The 23,010-nt window shown below is 43.5% G+C and overlaps 1 protein-coding gene across 1 annotated transcript; it reads right to left on the minus strand.

The window, feature by feature from the left end:
• Positions 1 to 1,935: 1,935 nt before the first annotated feature.
• On the minus strand, positions 1,936 to 20,213 carry HEATR6 (HEAT repeat containing 6). Its single transcript, XM_068910363.1, has 20 exons — positions 19,967 to 20,213; positions 19,351 to 19,458; positions 18,797 to 18,937; positions 17,722 to 17,837; positions 16,680 to 16,794; positions 16,228 to 16,329; positions 15,669 to 15,806; positions 14,285 to 14,577; positions 13,699 to 13,876; positions 12,412 to 12,618; positions 11,702 to 11,801; positions 11,109 to 11,461; positions 10,025 to 10,147; positions 9,353 to 9,439; positions 7,665 to 7,799; positions 6,302 to 6,424; positions 5,105 to 5,229; positions 4,298 to 4,394; positions 3,479 to 3,683; positions 1,936 to 2,983 (listed from the first exon to the last, which is right to left on the minus strand). Exons 1-20 carry the CDS (start codon positions 20,189 to 20,191, stop codon positions 2,433 to 2,435), a joined length of 3,522 nt encoding a protein of 1,173 aa, XP_068766464.1. The 5' UTR covers positions 20,192 to 20,213; the 3' UTR covers positions 1,936 to 2,432.
• Between the last annotated feature and the right edge of the window lie 2,797 nt (positions 20,214 to 23,010).

Genomic DNA, 23,010 nt, shown 5'->3' on the forward strand with positions numbered 1-23,010 from the left:
TCTTATCTTCTTCCATCTGAGGAAATTAGCAGGTTCCCCAATATGAGTTGAAGTACCACGTGTGGATATCTAAAAAGCTGTAGCTACTGAGCATGCCAACTCCTCCAGAAGGGTTTTACCACCCTTAGCACAGACGCACGCTCCTTTGCTCACGGTTTGTCTCCATCACTTGCTCAGTCTTGTTCAGAGCACAAGTACATGTCTTCTCAAATGTCTTTAGGTGTTTCGAGAGGCAGGTAAGACTTTGCAAAATGTGTTAATAAAACCCAAAGACGTTGGCTATGTGCTATTGGAGAATCCTAACAGCTCCTGTCTGCTTCTTAAGGCACATAAAATACCTTGGGAAGTTGTTTTGTCAGCTTTTGGAGTGAGCCAGTTGTTTCCTCTGTGCTTGCGTGGTGCCTGTCGAGCTGGCCCCCGTCGCTGCAAGCAGGGAACAACGCTTCGGGTGGTGGCCAGCAGCGCAGCTGGGCGCGCGCAGGCGCCTCCCGTTCCAGCTGCCCAAACGGCCGGGCACTAGCACGTCCATAGGGCCTGGCCGACACATCAGGAGACGCGGATGCTTGTATTATCTCCTTCCTCAAAGAGGGGGTGTGTTTCTACGCTACGTCACCTACGCATTCCTGTGCGCCAAGGCAAAACTCCTTTCCCAAGGCACTTAATGGAATTCTTGAATCAGAGACTTCCCCATTCAGAAAAACCAGCTGTCCTTCTCCCTGTACTGCATCGCGCGTGGGTTTGAACAGACGCTCAGCACAACGCTGTTTCCAAACCATGAGCAGGACACCGAGTCCAACAGCAGCCTTACCTCCAATATTTCAGCTGGTACAGTATGTAGCCAGCTCGCGGTTTGTTAGCAAAGCTCGGCAAGAAATCCAGTCACGTTTGCATGTTCGACAGTAACCGGACAGATTTGTTCTAGAGACAAAATACAGCTGCAAAACCCGGGTTTGTTTCATAGGTGGAAACTCAAAGATGGGGGAGACCGTAACAGAGGAAGCAAAAACTGAAGAATCAGGTGGAAATAGGCTCTATGCTGCCAGAGAAGGAGACAAGGAACGTGTAATTCTAAGTGCAAATTTGGAGCCTTAAGCATAGTCAAGAGAGCTTGTGAGCCCGGATGCGTGCCCACGCTCCCCTCGAGCCCAGCAAGGGCAGAGGCGAGGCAGGGCCCAGCAGCGACGCTCTTCTCTGCAGCTCTAAGTCCTCGGCCACTGCGCAGCACTTCACGGCCTCCAGACAAGGCCAACTCCGAGCCAGACACGGGCAGATCCGTTCCCGCTGCAGACTGTTACAAAGTGAGACGAGTCGATTCCTGGCAGAGCACCGGGAAACAGCCCCATACACCCAGTGCAAAGGGCGAGCTAGACACGATTCCACTAACCTGAATGAGTTTAGGGTATTCAGACAGTTTTAGGCACGCTGAACCCGGGGGCAAGGGGGAGAGCGGAAACAATTTTGTATGCCAACGAGCTTTTATGACAGGTAGGGCTTGAGCTGAAGTCTGTTCGGACATCTACTAGAGGTATCCATTTAACTCTCAAAACGCCTCACAGACTCGGTCGTCCCTGGAGGTATTGATTTGGCCCCAGCAGCGTCACAGAGCTTGATCTTCCATAGGTTAACAGCACAGTAAGCGCATACCAAAGGGAGAGTAGGTAAGTAGCATGCCTTTTTAGGGGCCTCGTTCCTTCATGGGTAACAGGCTCCCAGTGGCAGTATTGATTTCTTAAGAGTCAAAACGTCTTAGTTCAGAGAACCTAGTTTGAATTTTCTGGCTTATGTTGTGCAGTACCATCAACCTGGAAACAAGACATTTAGTTTTTGGAAGACAGGATGAGTAAAGGCGGTAGGGAGGGGCAGGCCAGGTGTCAGATATGAGGAACATGGACAGTTAAAGGTAAAGCATGTTCACTTTAAGCTATTATTCAAATATTGGCATATTTAGGTTTATTGTAGGAACATAAGAGTGACAAACTATGCAGTGCTCAGAAAAACAAAATACCAACTCCATAGTTGTTGTCAGTCAGGTTTCTAGTATGGTAAAGGCAGACAAAACCAATTCTGCCAGACTCTTCTTTACAAACGATTCTGAAAATAGCAGCAAGGGTAACAGAATGCTTTTAAATAAGCTCATAAAACAGGCTGTTTGTATAAAATATATCAAGAATGAAAAGGCATTTGTTTTCAAAGTCGTAACGTTCTAAAAGTTTAGCTACCAACAAAACCAACTGAGGACAACATAGTTCACCAAGCAAATTGAAAAATGAAGTTTTACAAATCATTTCATCAGAAGTTATGAATGACTTGAATAAATGGTTTAATACCATCAACGGGGAATTTCACTTTGGATACCCTGTGTAAATAAAAGCAGTGTGTTTCTCCTCTGTACAGTCAGAAGCATAATTTATTGGTCACTAAAAGAGCTGTTTCTAAGCCTCTGTTAATTCAGTGGCATTGACATGGTTTGTCAAAATATCTTCTAGATAAACAGACACTCTTATTCTAGCTTTGCCCTCCAGCTGCTTCTCTATCCCACAGAGATGCTCAATAGCTCCTCTCAATACTTTCTCCCTTTCACACAAGTTTGTGTGCATTCCTAGTTCGTTTTCTTCACCTCCAGATTTCATATATCGCAAGACATAGGATTTGATTGCATCCCCATTTTCTGTTATGGTTTCCCAAATGAACGGCAGGTCTGTGGTTTTTGCCAGGCTTAACAAATGAATCAGAGCTTGGCAGATCTGTGTTCTGAGGCTGGCACTGTACTTAAACTCCAGAAAGTCCTCAGTGTCTTCACTTTTCTGCAAGGCTACCACCAAGGCACTCCAGATCTGGCAGAACTGTTCAGTGGGTCCATAACATTCCCTCTTGCTAGGGATGGAGAGAGCCATGGCTGATTTGATTCGGACTTTAAAATTCTTGCATGACTTCACTACTGAGGAGAGTGCTTTATATGCTTGTGTGGTCCATGGAGCCTCTCCTAAGACAGACAAAACCCCCAAAAATTAAACAACAAAAAAACCCTTTTTAAAATTCCTCAAAATATACAAAGCCATAGAAGAATCTCCTAAGTATTTACTGGGCTTACATTACTGTATTTACACTGGTCTAATGAAAGAATTGGGGGTTATGAAATGAGAAATTAGTTAAAAAACAGTTCATATTCTGAAGTTTTGTAGGAGGAAAAGCAACATTTTGCATCTATTCACAGCTATAATCCCATTCTCACACTCATCTTCTAACATGATAGATCCAACTGAATATAGTAAAGTTACGCCTGTAATAGCGTTTGCAGGATCTGAGCCTATTTCACTGGCAACAAGAGTTCTGGGCAAGACGTACCTCTGGATACAACAGCAAGATTTGACTCAGTTTGCTTTCGTTCTCCTCCCCCAACACACTCATAACTGAGACCTTCTTATCAAAACCACAACCTGCTGCATAAATCCAAAGCCAGTGGGACAAGTCTACTCACCGAGCGGCAAGGCAGGGTTCTTAAATACATTCCCCAGCGCGTAACAAGCATTCCAGCGCACTTTCATAGTGGCCTCGCTCTGAACAGTAGAAATAAGGGCCTGAATAGATTCCTCGATGGTTTCCCTAAATCTGGGGTTTGTTATATGATACGGTTGAAGGAAATGAAGCAGATTCCCAAGAGCCCGGACTGCATTGCTCTTTACCTGGAACACACACACACACACACACACACAAAAATCATTCTGGCTTTGACTTATAAGCAAAGCTTTCGTCAAGCCTGCTACGTAATCCTGCAGAGAGTCAACAAGGAGCCCATCTGGGATCAGACTGGTTTCTTATCAGATTGTAACTTCCTAAATGCCAACAGAAAGATCATTCTCTGCAAACGGTCACCTGCTGGAAGGAAAAAAAAAAAAAGAAAGAAAAAAACCCAGGCACCATGGAATAGTGCAGTCAAGCACCCTGCAGGTAAAATGACCTGGGAAACATCCAAACACCAGTCCTCAAGCAATGATGCTGAGCTGCAGCTCCCTGTCTGTTGGAGCACCGTGGGGCCAGCAGTCTGCCATCTCCCAGAAGCAAACTAACGCAGAACAGAGCGAACAGAAACAAAGTGCAGCAATGCCAGAAGTGCCCGTATCTGAGATGCCAGTGTACTTCACAGCATTGTGGTTAAGTTTTTTTGTACACAAGGATTTTGATTACTGAAAATAGAGACTACCCCAAAGCAAGTAACTGATGCCTTTTTTTTTTTTCCTCTAATAAAAAGCAAGAGCTAATTACACCAGGATAACCCCCTTCTTCACCTCAGTCATACCTTGTCTTTGTCCTTGGATGCTTCAGTTGCTGACCGTAACATTTTCAACAGTAGGAGATCAGAAAATTCCTCTTGAAAACTTTGTCCCATTGTCTCCCTAGCAAAAAAATCATATTGAAAAAGACCTACTCAGATAATCCATCCTCAAAGATGGGATACAATCCTTTATAAGGGCATATGAACAACCTTCACTCTTGAAAAGGCTAATATGTAAGACAGACCTTACTACATGTGACCACTATGCTTATTAATTTAAAACCAAGCTATCATTGCAAGAAAGCCTGTTAGCAATGCATTAGGTCTGTAATAAAAGACAGAAGGTAATGAATTGCTGAGAGGCAAGATAGCAGAAATATTTAATAACTATTTCTCCTGTTAAAAATATAACAGTAGGTTGGAATTCCTTCAGTCCTAGGCTTGAGGAAGTGTTAAATATTTATGAATCTTACTTTACTTCCACATAACACAGAAGTAACCAGGGAACACGCAGTTACACAAAGTAACACGTAAGAAGTAGAAAACTGAAAAGTAAACTTGGATTATACTCTAGAACTAAAGATTAGAAGACATAAAACCAAGAAGATCAGTAGAACTCAAGCCCCGATATGATATGGGATACTCAGAATAGTTTCCTACATCGGTAGACACATAGGTTGAAGAGTGGTTAGAAAGAAGCATCCAATTCAGACACATTCAACCACAATTTTCCCACTACAGGCATTTGGCTTTTCTGATACTAAGTAGATAGTACCCTCTATTTGACACTACTGGAATGGTAGCGCTGACAGAGAAGTTCTGCTTACATACATGTTGACAATCAGAGTGTCTGTAAGATTGCCCAGGGACCAAGCTGCTTTGGCACGGACGTTTGGAGATTTGTCATGGAGGGAATTCAGGATAGCGTTTGCTGTATCTGCCACGAACATCACATCCTATAGAAGTAAAAACTGCTGCAAAGTTAGAAAAGCTTTCAAAACCCAAGTGATTTCCTTAGCAACATACACATCTTAGCCTTTCTAGCAAAAAAGAAATCTGCGCAGAGACCAGCTCTATTAATACATCCTTCTTTTTTAGGCAACAATTTTAACGTGTTTCTAGTGCTCTTCGTACAGCTTTGTTTGATCTTTAATTAACAGTCTAAGCCTGCATCGTGACCAAGTTCACCACTCTCTTGGGTAGCTCCTGCTGAAAGGGTTCAATGTATAATTTAATTTTGGTGGTACCTCAGTTACTTTGTATTTTAACATCATTACCTGGACTGCCAATCTCATACTCATCAAATCCCATTGTTAAGAAAGTTAATTGCTTCTCCAAACTCCCTGTTGAGATGTCTGTCTAGTTTTCTCTTCAACAGCACATTACATTTCATTTTCAATCCCTTGCCTATGATAAAGGATTTTCTTTCAAAATATTTTAGACTAAAATCTCAACTTCAGCTACTGTTATAAATTTCTTCCAATAATCACTTATTTAAGGCTACACTGCAAAAACAGCAATGCCTTCTATCTCAACCATGCTAAGATCAAATTGTACAGGGAGTTAAAAAAAAAAAAAAAAAAAGCTTTCTTCTGTAAATAAGCTTGAATTCTTATTTTAAGCAGCACTGAAGTCTTCCCATCAAAAACTTGTTAAGATCTACAGAATGGTATACAGCTGTCCCCTTTTTCCCCAACTTCACTTCACCTCTCACCCCTCCTTTTATGCCAACCTTACTTTCCCTTTCTGTCCCTGCACGTTGGGGGAAGATCCTGACTTCCCTCCTTCTGCTCCCAAATATGAGGTACTCTGGGTTCTGCTTGACCTCACATAGCAAAACTGCACTGGTTCTGTTCACCACACCAGGCCAGAGCAGGGCTGGAGATGGTAAAGAAAAACTTTACACACCAAAGACCAAAAGCAAAAAGGAAGGACAACTCATTGCAAAAGAACTCATGTCCCACATCTTATGGTTCAGCAGACCCACCGTAAAACGACACAGAATGAGAAAAGCGGGCCAGTTCTGACCTGCCGAAGGCAAGAGAAGAGGATGTAGACTCCAAGTGCACGTGCGGCAGCAGCTTTTACCAGGGGGTTCTCACTGTGGTTCAGGCCAAGCAGCAGAGTGATGCACAGTATCTGTCGGTCATTCTGCAATGATAAGCAGTCATGGCAGTGGAGAGGAACTGGAAAAACCCCTGTCCCACAGAGAGGGACAACTGATAAATTGTCTGAAAGACCCTACTACGTGGAATTTGTAAAGCTACCATTCAAATCATTCTTTTCTTTAAAAGAAACTGACTGGCATTTCAGGATGCTACAAAGGAAAGAGGAATGCTTCCAGGGAAAGTGATCTTGTTGCTGTCAGTCGATTTCCTTCTTGATTTTACCTATCATCCAAGTGCAAAAGGTAAATGGCCCTTCTGAATAAAACAGAGTGGATCAGTTGCTTTTTCATGTCCTACCTCAAAAGGTACCTCACAGACCTACATGAAAGCAGTTGAACTGTGGGAGAGTCACTCTTCCCATTTCATAAATGAGGAAAACAAGGCAGACTAAGTTAATGCCGGTTAGTTTACCGACCCACAACAACAAAAAAAAAAATCAACTGTGCTGCATCAGAGCAGGGGTCAGAGTGGGCACTGACTTGACCCTGGCATAGTCATAAGGAGAAGAGGGTGTATGGGATCAAAGTACAGAGGGATGAAGTACATGCTGTGCTTGAAGAAACCAGACTGAAAATTCCAGAGATACTGCTGTACTAGCAATTCTCGGGCAAATGAGTTCTGGCAGAATACTCCCCATCAAGAAGGGCACAGTGACATAAAAGGAGCTGCACAATGCAGTGGTGATACACTGCCAAGGCTTTAATGTTTGGAAGCATATTTCATGTTGCAAAAGGAGAGTTAAGGCCAACACATTTGTTTGCTTCTGCCAGGGCAAACACTGCAGTTTAATGTTTTAAAAGCCAGCCAAAAGGAAAAAAAAAACCACACATGCAAATTGGTGAACAACACCCGTCCACTGCATTAGCTCAGCTATCATTTCCAACACTTAATCTGCAAAACAGCAACCCCTCTCCCCATCCCCGTGTAATGAAATTCTCGCCCTCCAGCTCCTGTGCATCATAGCCAAGGCTGAGTAGTCATGGCAGGGCCAGATAGCTTCTGTGATCCACAGTTTAATTGTGTTGTCAGACTGATTACTCCCAATGTTACATTTTCTAGTCTTCGTAATATTTTTTACATTCTGAACAAGCTGTGACTATTGAAAGCCTTCCCTGACCCCCACTCCATATAAATTTTAAAAGGCTTTACATTACTATAATCAGGTAGACAAAAGCAAAATCTCAATAGGTAACAGGGAAGCCCTTTAAGTACTGCATTTTTACCTGCAGACTGCTAAAAGCTTCTGGTAAGATAGAAGAAAGAGCATCACAGGCACTCGTCTGAAGAGTTGCATGTTGAGAATTCTGAAGAGCACCAGGCAAAGGGCCATTTAACATCATAGTCCAGAAAGCTACAACCTACAGAGAAAAGGCTGGATTTACCTATTTAAACACAACAATTATCTGACACTGGCTAAACTTGAAAATATTACCAAAATGCCTACAGTACATTGTCTTTTTTCTATGATCTTTAAGACATACTTATAGCAGATATCATAATCAAGCAAAGTGATTATTACAACTTTTTATAACCCTAAAATAATCACACAGCATCCAGCTGCATAACTTATTTTTCAGCTATTTGAGTACTGCTATAAGGTACTTATTGAGTTCTATTTACTTCCTTCTCAAGGGCACATATGTTTCGATTAGATTGCATTAGGTAGAATTACAATTCCATTCTTAAAACCACATAGTTAGGTATTTTCATTTGCCTGACAATTTACATTCATACTAAGTAACAAAAATGCAGTGGTGCTAGACACGTTTCCTGTCTTCTAGAGTCACTGGTGACAGGCTCAAAATTTAGCACACCCTTAAGTAATTTTTAAAATTGCCTGCTGATCACAGAAATGAGTTTTAAATAGGCTTGTGCTACTAGTAGAATATCAGTTCCTCAGCTTCAGTGAGCTTGTCAAGAAAATCCCTTTTTTTTTTTCCCCCCAAACGTGAGGGCAGCTCAACACTGGAACAGATTGCCCAGAGAAGTTGTGGAGTCTCCATCCTTGGAGATATTCAAGACCTGACTGGACGCAGTGCTGGGCACCTTGCTCTAGCTGACCGTGCTTGAGCGGGGGGTTGGAGTAAATGATCTTCAAAAGGTCCTTTTCAACCTCAACTATTCTATGATTCTGTGAAACAGCCTCAAGCAATGGATTTTTCTATAACTGCATATATTATGGTACCAGCTACCCTCTCTTCACTTGTGAGCAGCCAGAATATTCAGGCAAGCTCTTGTAACAATGCAAATTCACCAAAACTCTAAAAGTGTATTTGTCTACGTTTTATGTAGCATTGATACCACATGCAGTATCTGCGCTGTTCCTCCAGCTCCCAGACTTATAGCAGGCAGGAAAAAAGAGATGAAGAAAGGCAGACAGTGTTAATACCATGTTAATACCAGTGTTAATCACCTACCTCCAAACCAAAATGAATTCCGGTACATTTGCTTTTAAACATATTTCAAGAAGACAAGAATTCTTAAAGCACAAAGCTCTTAAACGTTTTCACACAGCACTTTCCACTGTGGTAACTAGTAATGCAAGAAAGCGATGAAAGTGATGACAGCCTTTACTAGGGTCCTTACTCAACTTTAACAGACAGTGGTCACATCTCAGGAACACCCACATACATACACTTAAAACAATAGCTATCAACCTCACCAGCTCACTTCAGCAAAAGAAAACAACCACAGTAGAACAAAATACATTAGTGAGGAAGGCCACCTTTCGCTACAGTTTCATCCAGGAAGTCTACAAGAAATTACATATACCAGGCCCTACAGTGGTGCAGGGTGCTCCCTTTCTCCTTTTCTGCAATTGCTTTATCTGTATTCATGCCAGTAACTTTGTAGGGAATTCAAGAAATGAAGCCCAATTAAGTGCGATCTCAGATGGAGCCCACACACTTACCACACTGACTGGTACTCTCTGATCAGGGGCAATGGCTGAATCAGGCTTGTACTGCTGTACTATACCTGTGCCCAGCTCCTCCAGAAGCTGCAAGAAAATGAAAAGCAACTAGGTCTTCACGAAGGATGATTCAAGGACCATGAAACAATGGCAATTTTTACCTAGGACTATTCTTATTTACCCAGGGAACAAAAATAAGGTTCAGAATTAGTTTAGACTCTATTCTGCCCCTGTTAGAGAAGAGGTTAGAGGAAAAGCCTTTCTTAAAAAAAGTCTCCAGCTAGGGCAGCATAACAAACTGCCGGGCAAAGAGGGAATCTCTTTGAGCTTTCCTTTGGGTGAGAGACTAAAGATTCTGCAACAACTGATGTTAAATCAGGGAAGAGCCAGTGCTACAGTCCTTGCATTTCCAAAGGTTCCTGATGCCTTAGCAGAGCAAGAAATCTGTGCAAATAATGCAAGACTGCAACCAGAAGGTGCATTTCTTAAATTGGCGAGGTGCTGCATCTCCCAAGGAGCTATGGCAGGGCACCAGCTCTTCTTTATAGCATGCTACATGAAACACGCATAGATGCACTGAATATTCAGCGTTACTCATCCATATTTGCAGAGCACACTGATAGGTAAAAACTAACTTGATAAAACAATATTGGTGTTTCCTCATGCTCTTACTTTGGCTCCATGAAGCTGAATAGATGGATCCATTTCTTCCATGCATTTGCAAGCCACTTCTCCAAGCTCTAGCAAATAGCTCTGAGCCATAGAGAAATAGCCTTTTACAAGAAGAGCCAACACCTAAACACAAATAAAAAAAAAAATTCATTCAGTATTTTTTCCTTCTATTAAACCAAAATACCCCAAAGGCACCTATAGAGCCCCTTAACAGGCTAATCAGCACAGTGACCATATACTAAACTCTAATGTAACAGATAGACCTTGTAGCACAATAGAGAATTGTATTCTCTAGTACTGAGAATACTAGAGCTAATTAAAAACCTCCTGATTCCATTATTTTGTTCAAAAACGGGCAGCAAAAGCATTATCAGGTAGCAACATGATGAATTATTTACTGCGAGTTACAGTCTCCTGTAGCTAAAAAAACTAAGTAAGAGTGCCTGGAAGAGCAATACATTCTGTATCTCCTGTAATATTACTGATGTGATCTGTGAAGCTAGATTCAACAAACAGCCATCGTTCCAGAAAAAGAGTGAGACTTTTTGGGATGCACGTTACAAAATCTTAACGTTTTATGTGGTTGCATAAAGAAAAAGAGGGCCAAGTCTCAACGTTCACGGGCACTTCTTTAGTCATACCCATACCCAGCATCATTCCATGGTTCCTTTGCACATAGGTTCTTTGATTGCAAGGTTTCTCCTTGCTTTTTTCTAGCAAAACTTTAATTTAGATTCTGTATTGAGTAGTTTACCTGGGGAAGACTTAGCCTTAACCAGATGCCAGCATGCAACTGGGAAATACGTAAAAATAATAAAGGTAACAAAATCACAGGCAGATGAACTTGCTATTATAGGTTAAGTGTAGAGTGGCTTTCCTGTGGGCACAGACATGCAATCAAAACGTTACTGCTCTTTCAGTCACAATATATCAGACTTGCTTCACTAGCAAATGCATTAGCCTACATCTCACTGAAAGAGCTAGGAGCAGATGCAACTCATGTCATGACTAAGGCTCAGCTGGCAGGAAGAAATTTCATCTGGTACCAAGCGGTTCATTTCACAAACTAGCTGTTCATCCCCACCTGTAAGGATTCCAGTCGAACAGGAGAGGGTTCATAAACGCTTCCAGATGGAAAGTTAGCATCACTGTCAGAACAGGAATCCTCTCGGGGTAGAACAACGATGGAAATACAGAGACGGATGAGCCAGCATGGTTCTGAAGACATATTCCCTGGGTTATCTGGAGGCTCCCCTTCCAAGGGAAGTGTTTTTCTCCGCTGCTCACAAGAATTAAAACGATGAGGGGTTCCAGTACCACTGTTATTTAGTCCTGAAGAACTGGGCTGTTGCAAAAGCAGCTGCACTTCTGGTAAAGGTGCTTGGATGGATACTATAGATCCTAATAATGTGAGACTAGAAACTCGAACGTTAACATCTGCAAAATATAACGGTGAAGGGGGAAGAGAAAAAACAGTCTATTAGCATCTCACTAATGCATCAGCACTCTTCTTCAGTAGTTTTCAAACAAGACAGATCATAACATAATCTGGTAGTGATACACCTATTTATGTATATACCAACCGCAAGAAAATAAATCCCAACTATTGCACAACAGCCAACACTGAATTAAGGCATAACGTATAAAAAAGAGGATCCAGCCAAACAGAATGCAAACCTTTATGACAAATGTATGGCTTTATCTGGTTCCAAACTCTTGTCAGCAGACCAGGCTTTAAACGGTTGTATGGTGCATTTGAAACCAAATTTGCAAGGCACTGAAACACACAAAAGAACATACATGGAATGGTGGTTACAATGTCAGCCTGGCCTCCAACAGATTTGTTTTTACATCTGCAATTCAGGTCATTTAGACAGCTAATTATCTGAGGGCACCTGAAAACAAGTGACCCAGTTACCTGCTTTTAGAAAACTGGTTACAAGCCTGACTTCTAGAAAAAGTGTTTTACTACTGTGACCTGGCAAAAACACCAAGTAGTTTCAACAGCCCATACTTTTTTCCAATTACCAAAAAAAAGCCATACTTTCTTGAATAGCCAGCTTTCTTCTTCCTTTTCAAAATGGTAATTTGGATTCAAGTCTTTAAGTCTGACTCTTAAGAACCATTTCATAGCCTTTTCTGAGATGGCTGAAGCGACGTGAAAGAAACACAAGAACAAGAAAATTGTGCTGAAGAGGAAAGAAACCATAGGACTTTGCAGGAAGATTCAATTGACAAAGTTTTGCAAGACAAGATGATAGTGTATTTTTCCCCCCTCCCCCTTACTCCTCAACAGCTACAGGAATTTCTGTGCAGTCTTTCAAGCCTTACTCTATAGACAGAGATCAGCTCTCAGACAGCATTTGAAACATTTACAGGGTAATTACCTTGATTATTTGTGTCAGCGTTTGGGAGGAAGATTCTGCTACTAGGGCTAGCAGCAGGCAGCGGTGCAACTCTCGGATGCTAGAAGCAATAGTTACAGAGAAGGGAGTAAAAGCTCTCTTGTGATCATTAGCATCCTCAGCAACAGAAAGAAACTGCTTAGAACCTTCCAGTATGGCTGAGAGAACTTGAAGAGAAGAGGCACGTGTCTGAAATGATAAAAAAAGAACCTTATTACAAATAAGAAAATTCTCAACTTCTCTTTTACATACTTCTTCCTGTTTAACCTGTGGACACTACACCACACCTTTTCTCTGCCTAGGAAAGCATTGCCTGAGTAAGGACTGAAGGAACTCCTAACATCATTTTTCCTCAAAGTTGAGTTCCAAGGTAACTTTTTACAACACAAGAGACCTTATCTTTGGTTCTTTCAAAGCAGTTTAGTTACAGAGCTCTAGATATACTAAGTTGTTAGCAAAAATTCATCAGAATGATTTGACATTTCACCCTTTATCGGAGTTCTTTTCTTTTATCAGCCAGGGAAGACTTTTTGAGAATCCGCTATTTTCCCTTAGGCTTTCTTGAATTCTCATCTCAAACATGTGATGCAAATCATATTTTTACTATGCAGCATAACTTTGGGAACCTTTGCATGAGAAATAAGTGTCATGTCTGTTCTCTCCCCCAGGTAATTCTGGACTTTGCAGATTTTTAACCAACTATCAATGATAAAATATGAAAAGAAGAAAGAAAGAAAGATTACCATTTCCATTAGCCTTTGGGAATTTCGTTTTAACTTAAATTTTGCACGTTCTTCTTTCATTACCTTATTTCGCTTCTAGTGAGTAGCAATTAATTGCACGCTTATCCTGGCAATGCTAGCTGGAACACATATTTCTATAACATTAGAACTTTCTTTGCTAAAGCTCCTTTATTTCTCAATTTGCAGCAATCACAATCAGTTTAGAGCAACCATATCACATGAGAAATTTCCTCTTCTGTTCCTCTTTTAACACTTCCTTTGAGCTGATGGAGGAGTTTAAAATTTATGAGTCTCTTTCTTCAGCAAGAGAAAATTCAATTCCAACAACCATTTCTCATAACTTTAGACAGTATACAACCAATCCTTTGTTCCATTAAACAATACATCCTCTTTCATTTTTTGTGGTACTGTGACAAAGGCAACACAAATCCAGGAGCTAGAGAAGGCAAATCCAGGTCAGAGAAGGCAAATCTTAAGATGAATACCTGAAAAATACAATGCTTTCAGTACTACAGAACTGCCTCACCTTTGGAGAAGGGTCCTTTAAAGCAATAGTCATCAAGGACACCGACTGGGGGCTGCCAATACCAGGTGCATCAGGAACAAATGCTGACCAGTAGCCATAAAGAATTCTTTTTTCTATCGATTTTATAGCAGAGAGGAAACAGGCCAGAGCCCCCTGACGAACTTTGGCTTGATAAGATCTGAAAAACAAACAAACAAAAAGACTAATGAAGTAGTAGCAGAGAAAAGTAATGGACTTAATCTCCTCCATTTATGTTAGTGGCTAGCTGGAAGAACAGCAAGTGAATGCTTTATTCTTTCTCTTCCTGTTTTTGGTCTAAATTTAGTTTCAAACCAATATTAATTATTGCCCTCCAATTTTCTTATGTCACCACATAAATCAAAAGTAAAAGGGATTTCTTCAACCGTTGCGTTTAAGAAAAAAGTTCTGGAATCCTGCAGAAGTGTAGGGAGTCTGCACATATGTAAAATTGGTGCCAGATCGACAAGAACAAAAAGTATCATTGATTGTGATACATAAGTTTAAATTGTTAAAAACAGCAGTATTATTTGCTACCATGCTTTATGTTTACATAAACAACAATAACCTCGTTTTGCTTTGTATTCCGCCTTCAGCATCAGAATACTCCGACTCACTGCTGCTGATTCTTTTCCAACTATTATAATGTGAAGATAAATGATCCTTTCCAGCAGGTGTGTATGCAACATCTAACGCATGAGTCCGAGGATCTGAACAAGGACTGTTCTGCACATCCCCCAAGCGTAATTTCAGCATGTCTGTTCCATGGATTGATTCATTCTCTGTATCAGCCAAATCTTCTTTTGCGTCTTCCCCAAACTCTCCCTTCTTTTGTTTCCCTTTGGACTTCTTTCTTCGATTCTGTTTTAAGAAGAAAAATAGATTTTTTTAATCTTTTGGAATAATACCTAGAAATATGTGTAAACATTTTACAGTTGTAATTTTTTTACTAAGGGAAAAAGGTGTCATTTGAGACTAAAACAAACTGTTAATCCAGAAAAAACACTGTGTAATTTAATAAATCATGTCTTCAGTGAAGTTCATCAACCCAGAATTTTACAAATTTTAGTTTCTAAATGAGTGATTTTTAGATAAAATTTAGCTTATGAAAGTTATCACAGCTACTTATCATCCTATATGCAACAATACTGCACATAGAATATCCTGTTCAATAATACTGCACGTACACAGAATAATCACACACCATTAATATATGAGAGCCTGCAAACCTGCTCATTAGTAATAACACTAACTTCAGCTTTGGCCTCTGTTTATCAGCAAATCATAAGATTTCCAATAAAACTTTTCTTTAAAATCGTATTTCACACAATGATTAAATAAGAGGAACAGCAAATGTTCCTGCAGTGCAGTCTAGATTTACAGCAGGTATTTAGCATCTAAAAAGCAAAAAGTCAGCAACATGACTGTATAACTTTATTTTGTCTAATGTCTTTCAGATAATCTGTAATCCAAAATGCTTCAACAAAGTTAAATAATAACCTGTAGAGGGATTAAACAGAGCAGATGGGGCGGGGGGGCAGGGGCAGTCTCTAGATGAACTTGCCTTCCCTGCGAAAAAGTCAAATAATTGGGCAAGTGTTAGGGGAGAAAGAATGCAATTTATAAAATGAAAAGCTCAGACTAGTCTGCAAGCAGTCCCACGTCTGCAGGCCAAGAATTCTTGGCTACAGATGAATAACTGATGCACACAGAGTCAGGAAAAACAACCTCTGCAGAGCCATTTGTTTTAGTCATCTGAGTTTACAAAGCAATTTTATTCAGTGCAGAGATTTATAATCAATAAAGTAAAGAACATGAAATGTATCACATGCTCAGAACACAAAGACACTGTCAGACACTAGTATCATGTCGGGTAACACATAACAAGATCACAACAAATAGACACATGCACACAATCTGCATGCAATAGAAACAATATATTTTCAGGTTACCCCTGTTTGCTTAAAGGCAGTCAATTCTGATTGTTCCTGTTTGACGGGCGACCTTTTATCATACTGAGGTAACGGAGCTGGGTACAAGGCAGGAGGCATTTCTATGCTCAGTCCTGGCAGTCCATGAAACATACATTTCTAGAACAGCAACAAAAAACGTTAGCTTTCTTCTTACTGTATATTTATTCAGGTGTTCATCAATTTTCAGTATGGCTTGCGATCCTTTCTCCAGGTCTTGCCTCTCCCCATGCTATGTAACTTGTATGTAACAGCTTTGCAACATCTGAAATCAACTATCTCTAGAAGGATTTAAAGTAGGTCTGAAAAAAATGAGCTTCCTATCTCTCTCTCACATTCCTTTTTGAGGAGAGGAGGTAAGATGCTGAGAGAGACGAACCTAATGCCTTTTTTCTTTGTATCTCACACTACATTCTTCCTCTGTGCTTAGGCTTCTCTGCTCCCTTTTCTAATCTTCTCATACTGTTTCTTACTTAACAAACATCTGGAACATGCACCTTCCAGATTCTGCCTCTCTTTGAAGGTGTATTTGAGCATTCACCTTTAATACTGCAAGAAGGGATCCAAGTTGGTCAGTTTGCATCAGTTTCATCTTCCCACCATTTAGAAGTGACTGGATACCTTTCAGTGCATTTTGCAGCAACTGAAAACAAAAAACACAAGAATTATTTACTTTTTCTTCACAAAACTTTTAAGGTTTGCATCTTTCAAGTGACCTTCTAAGCAGTTATGGTTTTGCTCAGCGTAACTGCTGAGACAATCACTTAAGCCATCTGACTGAAAAACCAGAAAAGGTTTGACTATTTGAGCAAAATCTCAGGTAACAATATTCCAAGTCACAAGCGTAGTACATCACTTCTGCCAAAGAGGAAACGTTTGATTATAATACAGTAACCTTTTGAATTCAGAATTACGAAGTGACTTGAATGTCCTGCTAGAAGTTCCATTAGAATTTCCTAATTGAGTGTTCTGGACAATTAGGCTCACACTTACCATGCAAAAGGTGATGTCGTCTACATCAGAGGTTTTCGAAGACTGCAGAATACTTAGAAAAGTTTGAAAACAGACACTTCTGTAAGACTCATCCAAATATGGCTGCCCAGGCACACTAAAATAAAAGCAGGAGGAGTCAAATTGTGGTTTTCAGTCCATCACACAGCTTTAGAAAATTATACAAACTCAGATCCAAGCACTCCTGCAGACAGGAGAGTACACATCCCAGATGGATGGATGGCTTTTAGACAGGGATAAACTCTATCACTATAAAGAACAAAAAAACCCCATTCTGCACGTAGAGCCAATACAATCATAGCATGCTGTTATCTACTCTACTTCTATTGCCACCTTATCAACTACAATAAATTTCCACACTTAGCTCAGCAAGCTGTCATGTCTATAAATGCTAATGTTTTTCATCCCACACTTTTTGTACAGTCAAGCTCTACATGACAGGCTCTGAAAAGCTTTTAAAAAAGCATTCTTGCAGTAAAACATTATTGCAGTAAGAGTCATACTGTATTCTTACCTACGAAACAAAAGCCCTAAGAACTGAAACTGAGAACTCGTTGAACAAACTTCTGTAACCCAACGGTTTATAAACTAGAGCCTTGCTTCGCTCTTCCCCAAAACAAGTGTGTGCACATGGCATCCCATTCACAGTAGAGGTATGGCTATTCCTCTGGGAAAGAACTAAGATAATAGCTAAAGATGCTACCAAATCAGTTAAACTGCATGAGAGCTTTTTAGGCAAAATGTGGCACATAAAAGGACCTTGAATGACTTTTGCCTTTTCCCTAGTTTTCATGAAGTCTGGGCAGCCTTAACGTGCTGAAACACTTTAACATCCTCTTGGACGGAAGGGACCTCTGAGACAATAGCTTAGAGCGTTAAAGTTTCAGACTTCACATTTATGCATATACAGCTTACTGGTCCTGCATTCACCGTCTGGCACAAAGCAAGGAGACTAGCTGATCACGCCATTAGATGTGCATCTTCTAAAGCATCCATTCCACCATCTGCAAAAGCTGCTACACACCTGAGACACAGGTTTGCCATGCTGCGTATTGCTGCCCTTCTGAGCTCCACATCTGGCTGAGCAGAATCACTGAACTGTAGCAGAAGTCCAGTCTTCCCCAGCAAATCTGGGAGATACTAAAACAAACCATCAAAAGTTATTGTGGGTCAGCACTCTCCCTTCAGCCTACTGGTCCTTCCACATATCTGTGCTAAACAGATACGACAGCTGCAAATTCAAATTTCGTACAAAGAGGTTTACTAATGTGACGAGACAAAAGTCACTTGCAAACTTCTCTTATCTTGGATTAAACATACATCAGTCATGACTATGGTTCAGGCTGAGTCATAATTCATGCTTTCTTCCCAGACATAAAGCTCAGCTATCAAACTGCTGTAGTTATACAGGCTACAAGCCCACACAGGCTGACAGCTCCAACACGGCGCGCATGCACCCATCACCACCTCGCTCCAGCCAAACAGCAGGAAACTTCTCTGCAGGCTGCCAAGAATTGGCAATTGCTAGGGGACTCAACACATCGCATATCAGTCATACAGCAGAAACAAGGGCTTCATACAAACTTCAGGCCTGAAACTTGATAGCCTCCTCTTTGAAATAGCTTTGCGTCCACTGTACGCTAAAGACATGACCTGGTTACAGGATAAATTTCAGGATTCTCAATGGAGCCTGTTGAGTAATGTGCAATTTAAAGCACCCAGCATTCTTCCTGCCTGACACACAGACGTACCAAGCTGCTTAGTCTCCAGATACGACATGCACTTCCTTTAGTAGTGCTCCTTTGGTTCATACCAGACACTAGGTGGTCCCTACAACTGCAGCCTGCTGGTATAAACATATTTGTCATGGGAAGAATGTCTGTTATCTATTGATGACTATAACACACATCTAACTCACCTGGAATTTAACTTTTCCACAAATACCAGGCACTACTTAAATGGGATCTAATCTTTATATAAAGGGTTCGGTGGTCCAGGAATGTGATATATTTTCTATTCTTCCTTTTGGAAGAAAATAAAGTATAAATAGCAAGGGTTGCAAATTTTTAGTGCTTACTTTCTCCTATTTGTAAACTCACCTTCTGACATTTAGGTCCATTATTGTATACAAGAGCTGCTAAGGCTTGCAGAATTTCAACATGTGTCCAAGAGCTGCATTGCTTAAGAGCAGAGATGGAGTAGGAGAGAAGAAAATTCAAGTTCTGTTCATCAACTATCACCTGTGATAACGAAAAAGAATTGCAGTCAAGAAAAGAGCATCATCATGTACTGTTGAAGTCAATGTATCTGCCTCTTGATGGTTACGGACCCAGGTGATCTGGCTGTTAAAATTACACACCATCACAGAAACAGCCTACATTTAAGAAATGGATAAATCGACAGAAGCATCTTAAAACCAAGAGCATTTCTTACAGTGTATCACTCGTGACTGAAAGCTATTCTTATATGAGGAATCTCTCAACCGTGCTACAGCCACGGATCAGTACATCAGCTAAGAATAAATAAACGCTAAAACGAAAATTGGAGTGACTCTGTACAAAGGCCTGCTCCACGGCCTCACGAAACAGGGAGTAGTGGGGGAGCAGGGATCTGGCATGCAGGGAAGGGAGGAGCATGGCTAAACCTTCCATACCTGAAATCTGTTAAGTAAGTGATGGATAAGCTGGCAGACTTTGCTGACGAGATGTTCCTGATCAAAATTAACCAGCTGACAGGCTTGGACAAGCAAAGCACAAACATCCTGGAAAAGAAAATCTCAGTTCATTAGAGACAACAAAGCTAAAATGGAAACCACATCATCAGCTAAGAGTTTGATCACACATCCAGATCCATGCATGGACAACACTAAGATCCATACGGATTGATAATGTAACGAAATGAATGAAGCTCCAGTTGGTGAGCTTCCCCTCGTCCATCCGCAGACATCCATCCAGATGCAGGTGCACACTTACACGGATTCGAATCGCAGGAGCGCTGCTCAAACAATACCACTTAAATACCAGCACCAAAACCCACTACAACAACAGCAAAAGAAAAATATGAAGTTAGGGGATCGAGGAAGGAAAAAAAGAAGCATTGCCCCAACAAAATTAAGTACTTCCAAAACGCAAAGAAGATCTACTCTGGAAAAAAAGCGTAAGGATGTCCGCAGCGCAGCAGCTCCGATGCAGCGCGCCTGTAGCACCTAGCACAGCAAGCCGCACGCTCAGACCCGCTGGCGGCCCCCGCTGCCGGCGCGGCCCCGGTACCTGCGGGCTGGGCCCCGCCGGCGCCGCCGGCCCGCAGCTCTCCGAGATGAGCTGGTCGAAGAGCAGGTGGAGCTCGGTCCGGCGGCTGCCGGCGCCGCCGGGCCGCTCCGAGCCGGGCTGCGACCGCAGGGCGCCCAACCGCGCCAGGTAGCGGCGGAAGGAGCCGCCCGGCTGCGGCTCCGGCTCAGGGTCCGGCTGCGGCTGCGGCACCGCCACCGCCGCCATCTTCCGCCCTCCCGGCACCGGCGCTATGGCAACGGGGAGCGCTTCCGGGGCAAGGGCGGGCGGCTACGGCGGCCGGGAGGGAGCGCCCCCCCCCCCCCCCCAAGGCCTGGGCCCCGCCGGTGCCACGTCTGCCCTCAAAAGCGTTTTCGGGCGTTTTCGGCGGCTCCTGCCCCGCCGCTGCCCTTAACCATCGGGTCTAGTAAAAGAGCAGGGAGCGAAGGACGGCTGGGGAAGGCGCTCAGCTGAGCCCGGAGCGGCTGCAGGGCAGGCGGGGGCTGGCGGCCTGGAGGAGAGGCGCCGGCGGAGGGTCTTCGTGGCCGGGTGGATTAGGGATGTTCCTAAGGGGAAGGGCGGCGCGGGTGGCCTGTGTCAGGGGCTTGCCTGCGGGGGTTACGGTTAAACGCTGCCATCCCGGCCGGGTCTGACTGGTACAGAGACAGGCAGGGGCAGCAACGTGCTGCCTTCTTTACCTAACGTCTGTCTAGGGCAGCTGCCTCTGGCTGGCTGCTAGGCGTAAGCCAACAGATGCTGGGTGAAAGGGCCCGTTTAGTCAGAAGCAGAGCCGCAGGGAATCCCAACCCGCTCGCTCCAGTGGAAGGAAACAGCTCCGCGTGGAAAGGAGCGACAGGGAAGGGGGGAAAGGGGAACCGAGGCAGGTCCACGAGGGCACCCTGCGGCCACAGAGACGCAGGCAAGGAGGGGAGCCCAGTCCCTGCACCCCAGCGGGGTGGCCAGGCGCCGTTTCATATGCCCGCAAGCCAGCTCCAGTCTGTTTGGCCGTAAAGCAGTGCTGTTTCACAGGTGTTTGCCTTGTTCCACAGCTGGGGTTTTAAGGTTGAGAAGAAAAAGACTCCGGTCTGGGAGCGTGTGGTGCAGGGGTGGCAGTGAATCCGCCTGCCGACGCAGAGAGGAGAGCAGAAATCACGGAGTGGGAGAGGAGCCCCGGGACTGGACTCACTGGGAGACCCGCGGCGTTCAGTGACTGTGGGATTTATATTGGAGGCAGCAATGGGAGTCCTGCAGCAGGGCAAGGGGCAGCCTGGGGACGGGCTCCCGTGCAGCGCCAGGGAGCCGCGTGCGGTAGGTGGCACTACCCGGCCGCGTTTGCAGCCACCTCGCTGCAAAGCCCAGAGCAACTATGGCGTACGGTCCGGTCTCCATCCTGAGGGAGAAGCGGCTGAATTCGGCCTCCCTGTTTAACCATAGGCTGTGCTTCCGCACGGGGTGTTTTAGTGGACACTGTGCATTGGGGACGGTCAGTTTTTCATTAAAAGCTGCAGTAAACAATCTATGTAATGTGAAATAAGACCCCAGTCTAGGGCTGCTGGACTCTTAACAGGCCGCCGCTGTCACCCTCCACTGCCCTTTTCTGGCTCTGTTCTAGACCTAGTTTTGGCACAGTTGTGAGACAACAAATTTACAGCACTGGAGACACAAGGGACTTGCAGTTGGGAAGAGGAACCTGCGCATCTCAAGGACATTACTCCAGATTTTAACTCACACCTCACCTGAAAGTCATTTCTTACTGATGGGCAATATCAACTTCACTTATGGTCTTCTACAGTTTCCTTGAGAACAAGACCCCAGCAGAGAAGCAAAGTATTGAAAGACCACAGAGTGTCTTGAATTAGTTGAGGGGGAAATACACGTACCCTTGGGCCATGCTTTGCCACCATCCTGCACGCAGAGAGCTTCAAGCACAGGGAACCACATTGTCCAAAAAGGAGCAGGAGGCTGCTGGGCGGCGCGTACAGCACCCTCTTCTGCCCGTGCCACAAGCTGGTAAAGTCAAGGTCTGCTCCCCTGCTTGAGAGACTGTCGGCACTTCTCTCCTTCTCACCAGCTTACCCCACTTTACGCTCTTTTCATTCCCTTAACAGACTGGGCACCTCAAGTAAGAAAAACACGTGCTGTACCACCAGCATCATTACCGTGGCTTTCTTCTTCGCACTTGGCTGTCTAGTTGTTGCTAATTACTGCTTCTTACATTTTTCATTCCATTTATTCTTTATTACTTTTCTCCAAGGATAGCAGCAGGGATCCTAGGTGCCAGGCACAGCAAAACACATAGCAAAGAGACAGCCTCAAGGGGTACCCTATGCTAACATGCTACGAGAGTTTAAGGGAGCTCTTTGCCTTCGCACCCTAGCCATTGCTTTAGGGAGAGCATCTGCTTGATATATAAATATGCTGGGAGGCAGAGTAGAGGAGCATATGGCCACCTTCTCCATGGTGGAGTCTTTGTGTGAGGGTCATCTTCATCACTGTCAGAAGAAAAGCATGCATGGGTGGAGCTGGTCGTGGTGTGAAAGTGAGTCAAATCGGCTGTGCTGTGTTTAACCCCAGAACGCCTCACTCCTTGCCTTCCCTTCTGCTTCCCCACAAATGCCGCATGACACACGCTGGGATTCGGAGGGCAACCGCTATTAGCTCCATATGGGAAGTTGCTCTGCTGAAGGCCCAGCTCATCGACTGGAAATTAGCTGGCGCCCTGTTCCCTCCACCACTTCCACCCCAGCTTTGGTTAGCTTCCGAAAAAGGGATCGAAGGCAAACACCTTTGTCCAACAACACAAAATCAGCAGCTAGCCCAGACAGAACGTGACCCGTCCCCTTGCCTGCGTCCCCCTCATCCGCCTTTGCTCTCCGGAGCGGTGGTCTGCGCTCTGTCCCAGCCAGCTTTTCTTGTGCCAGCAGTGTCTGTGGGTTTAGCAGAGTGACCGCACTGGGGCCCGGACCGCAGCTGACATCCACCGACACTTGGTGGCTCCGCAGGGATTTACAGCATCTGGCAACCGGCTCAAGCGGAGCCACTTTGGT

The sequence above is a fragment of the Struthio camelus genome, chromosome 16, assembly GCF_040807025.1.
Source record: "Struthio camelus isolate bStrCam1 chromosome 16, bStrCam1.hap1, whole genome shotgun sequence".
Lineage (NCBI taxonomy): Eukaryota > Metazoa > Chordata > Aves > Struthioniformes > Struthionidae > Struthio > Struthio camelus.

What these genes read in the sequence shown, in the direction of transcription:
- HEATR6 (XM_068910363.1), bottom strand. Translation starts at nt 20,191, where the DNA reads ATGGCGGCGGTGGCGGTGCCGCAGCCGCAGCCGGACCCTGAGCCGGAG. An exon ending in CGCTGACACAAATAATCAAG is followed by an intron (nt 11,802 to 12,411) that starts GTAATTACCCTG and finishes TGTGTGTTTCAG; the next exon opens with TGCCTTGCAAATTTGGTTTC. An exon ending in TTCAGCTTCATGGAGCCAAA is followed by an intron (nt 9,440 to 10,024) that starts GTAAGAGCATGA and finishes ATTTTCTTGCAG; the next exon opens with CTTCTGGAGGAGCTGGGCAC.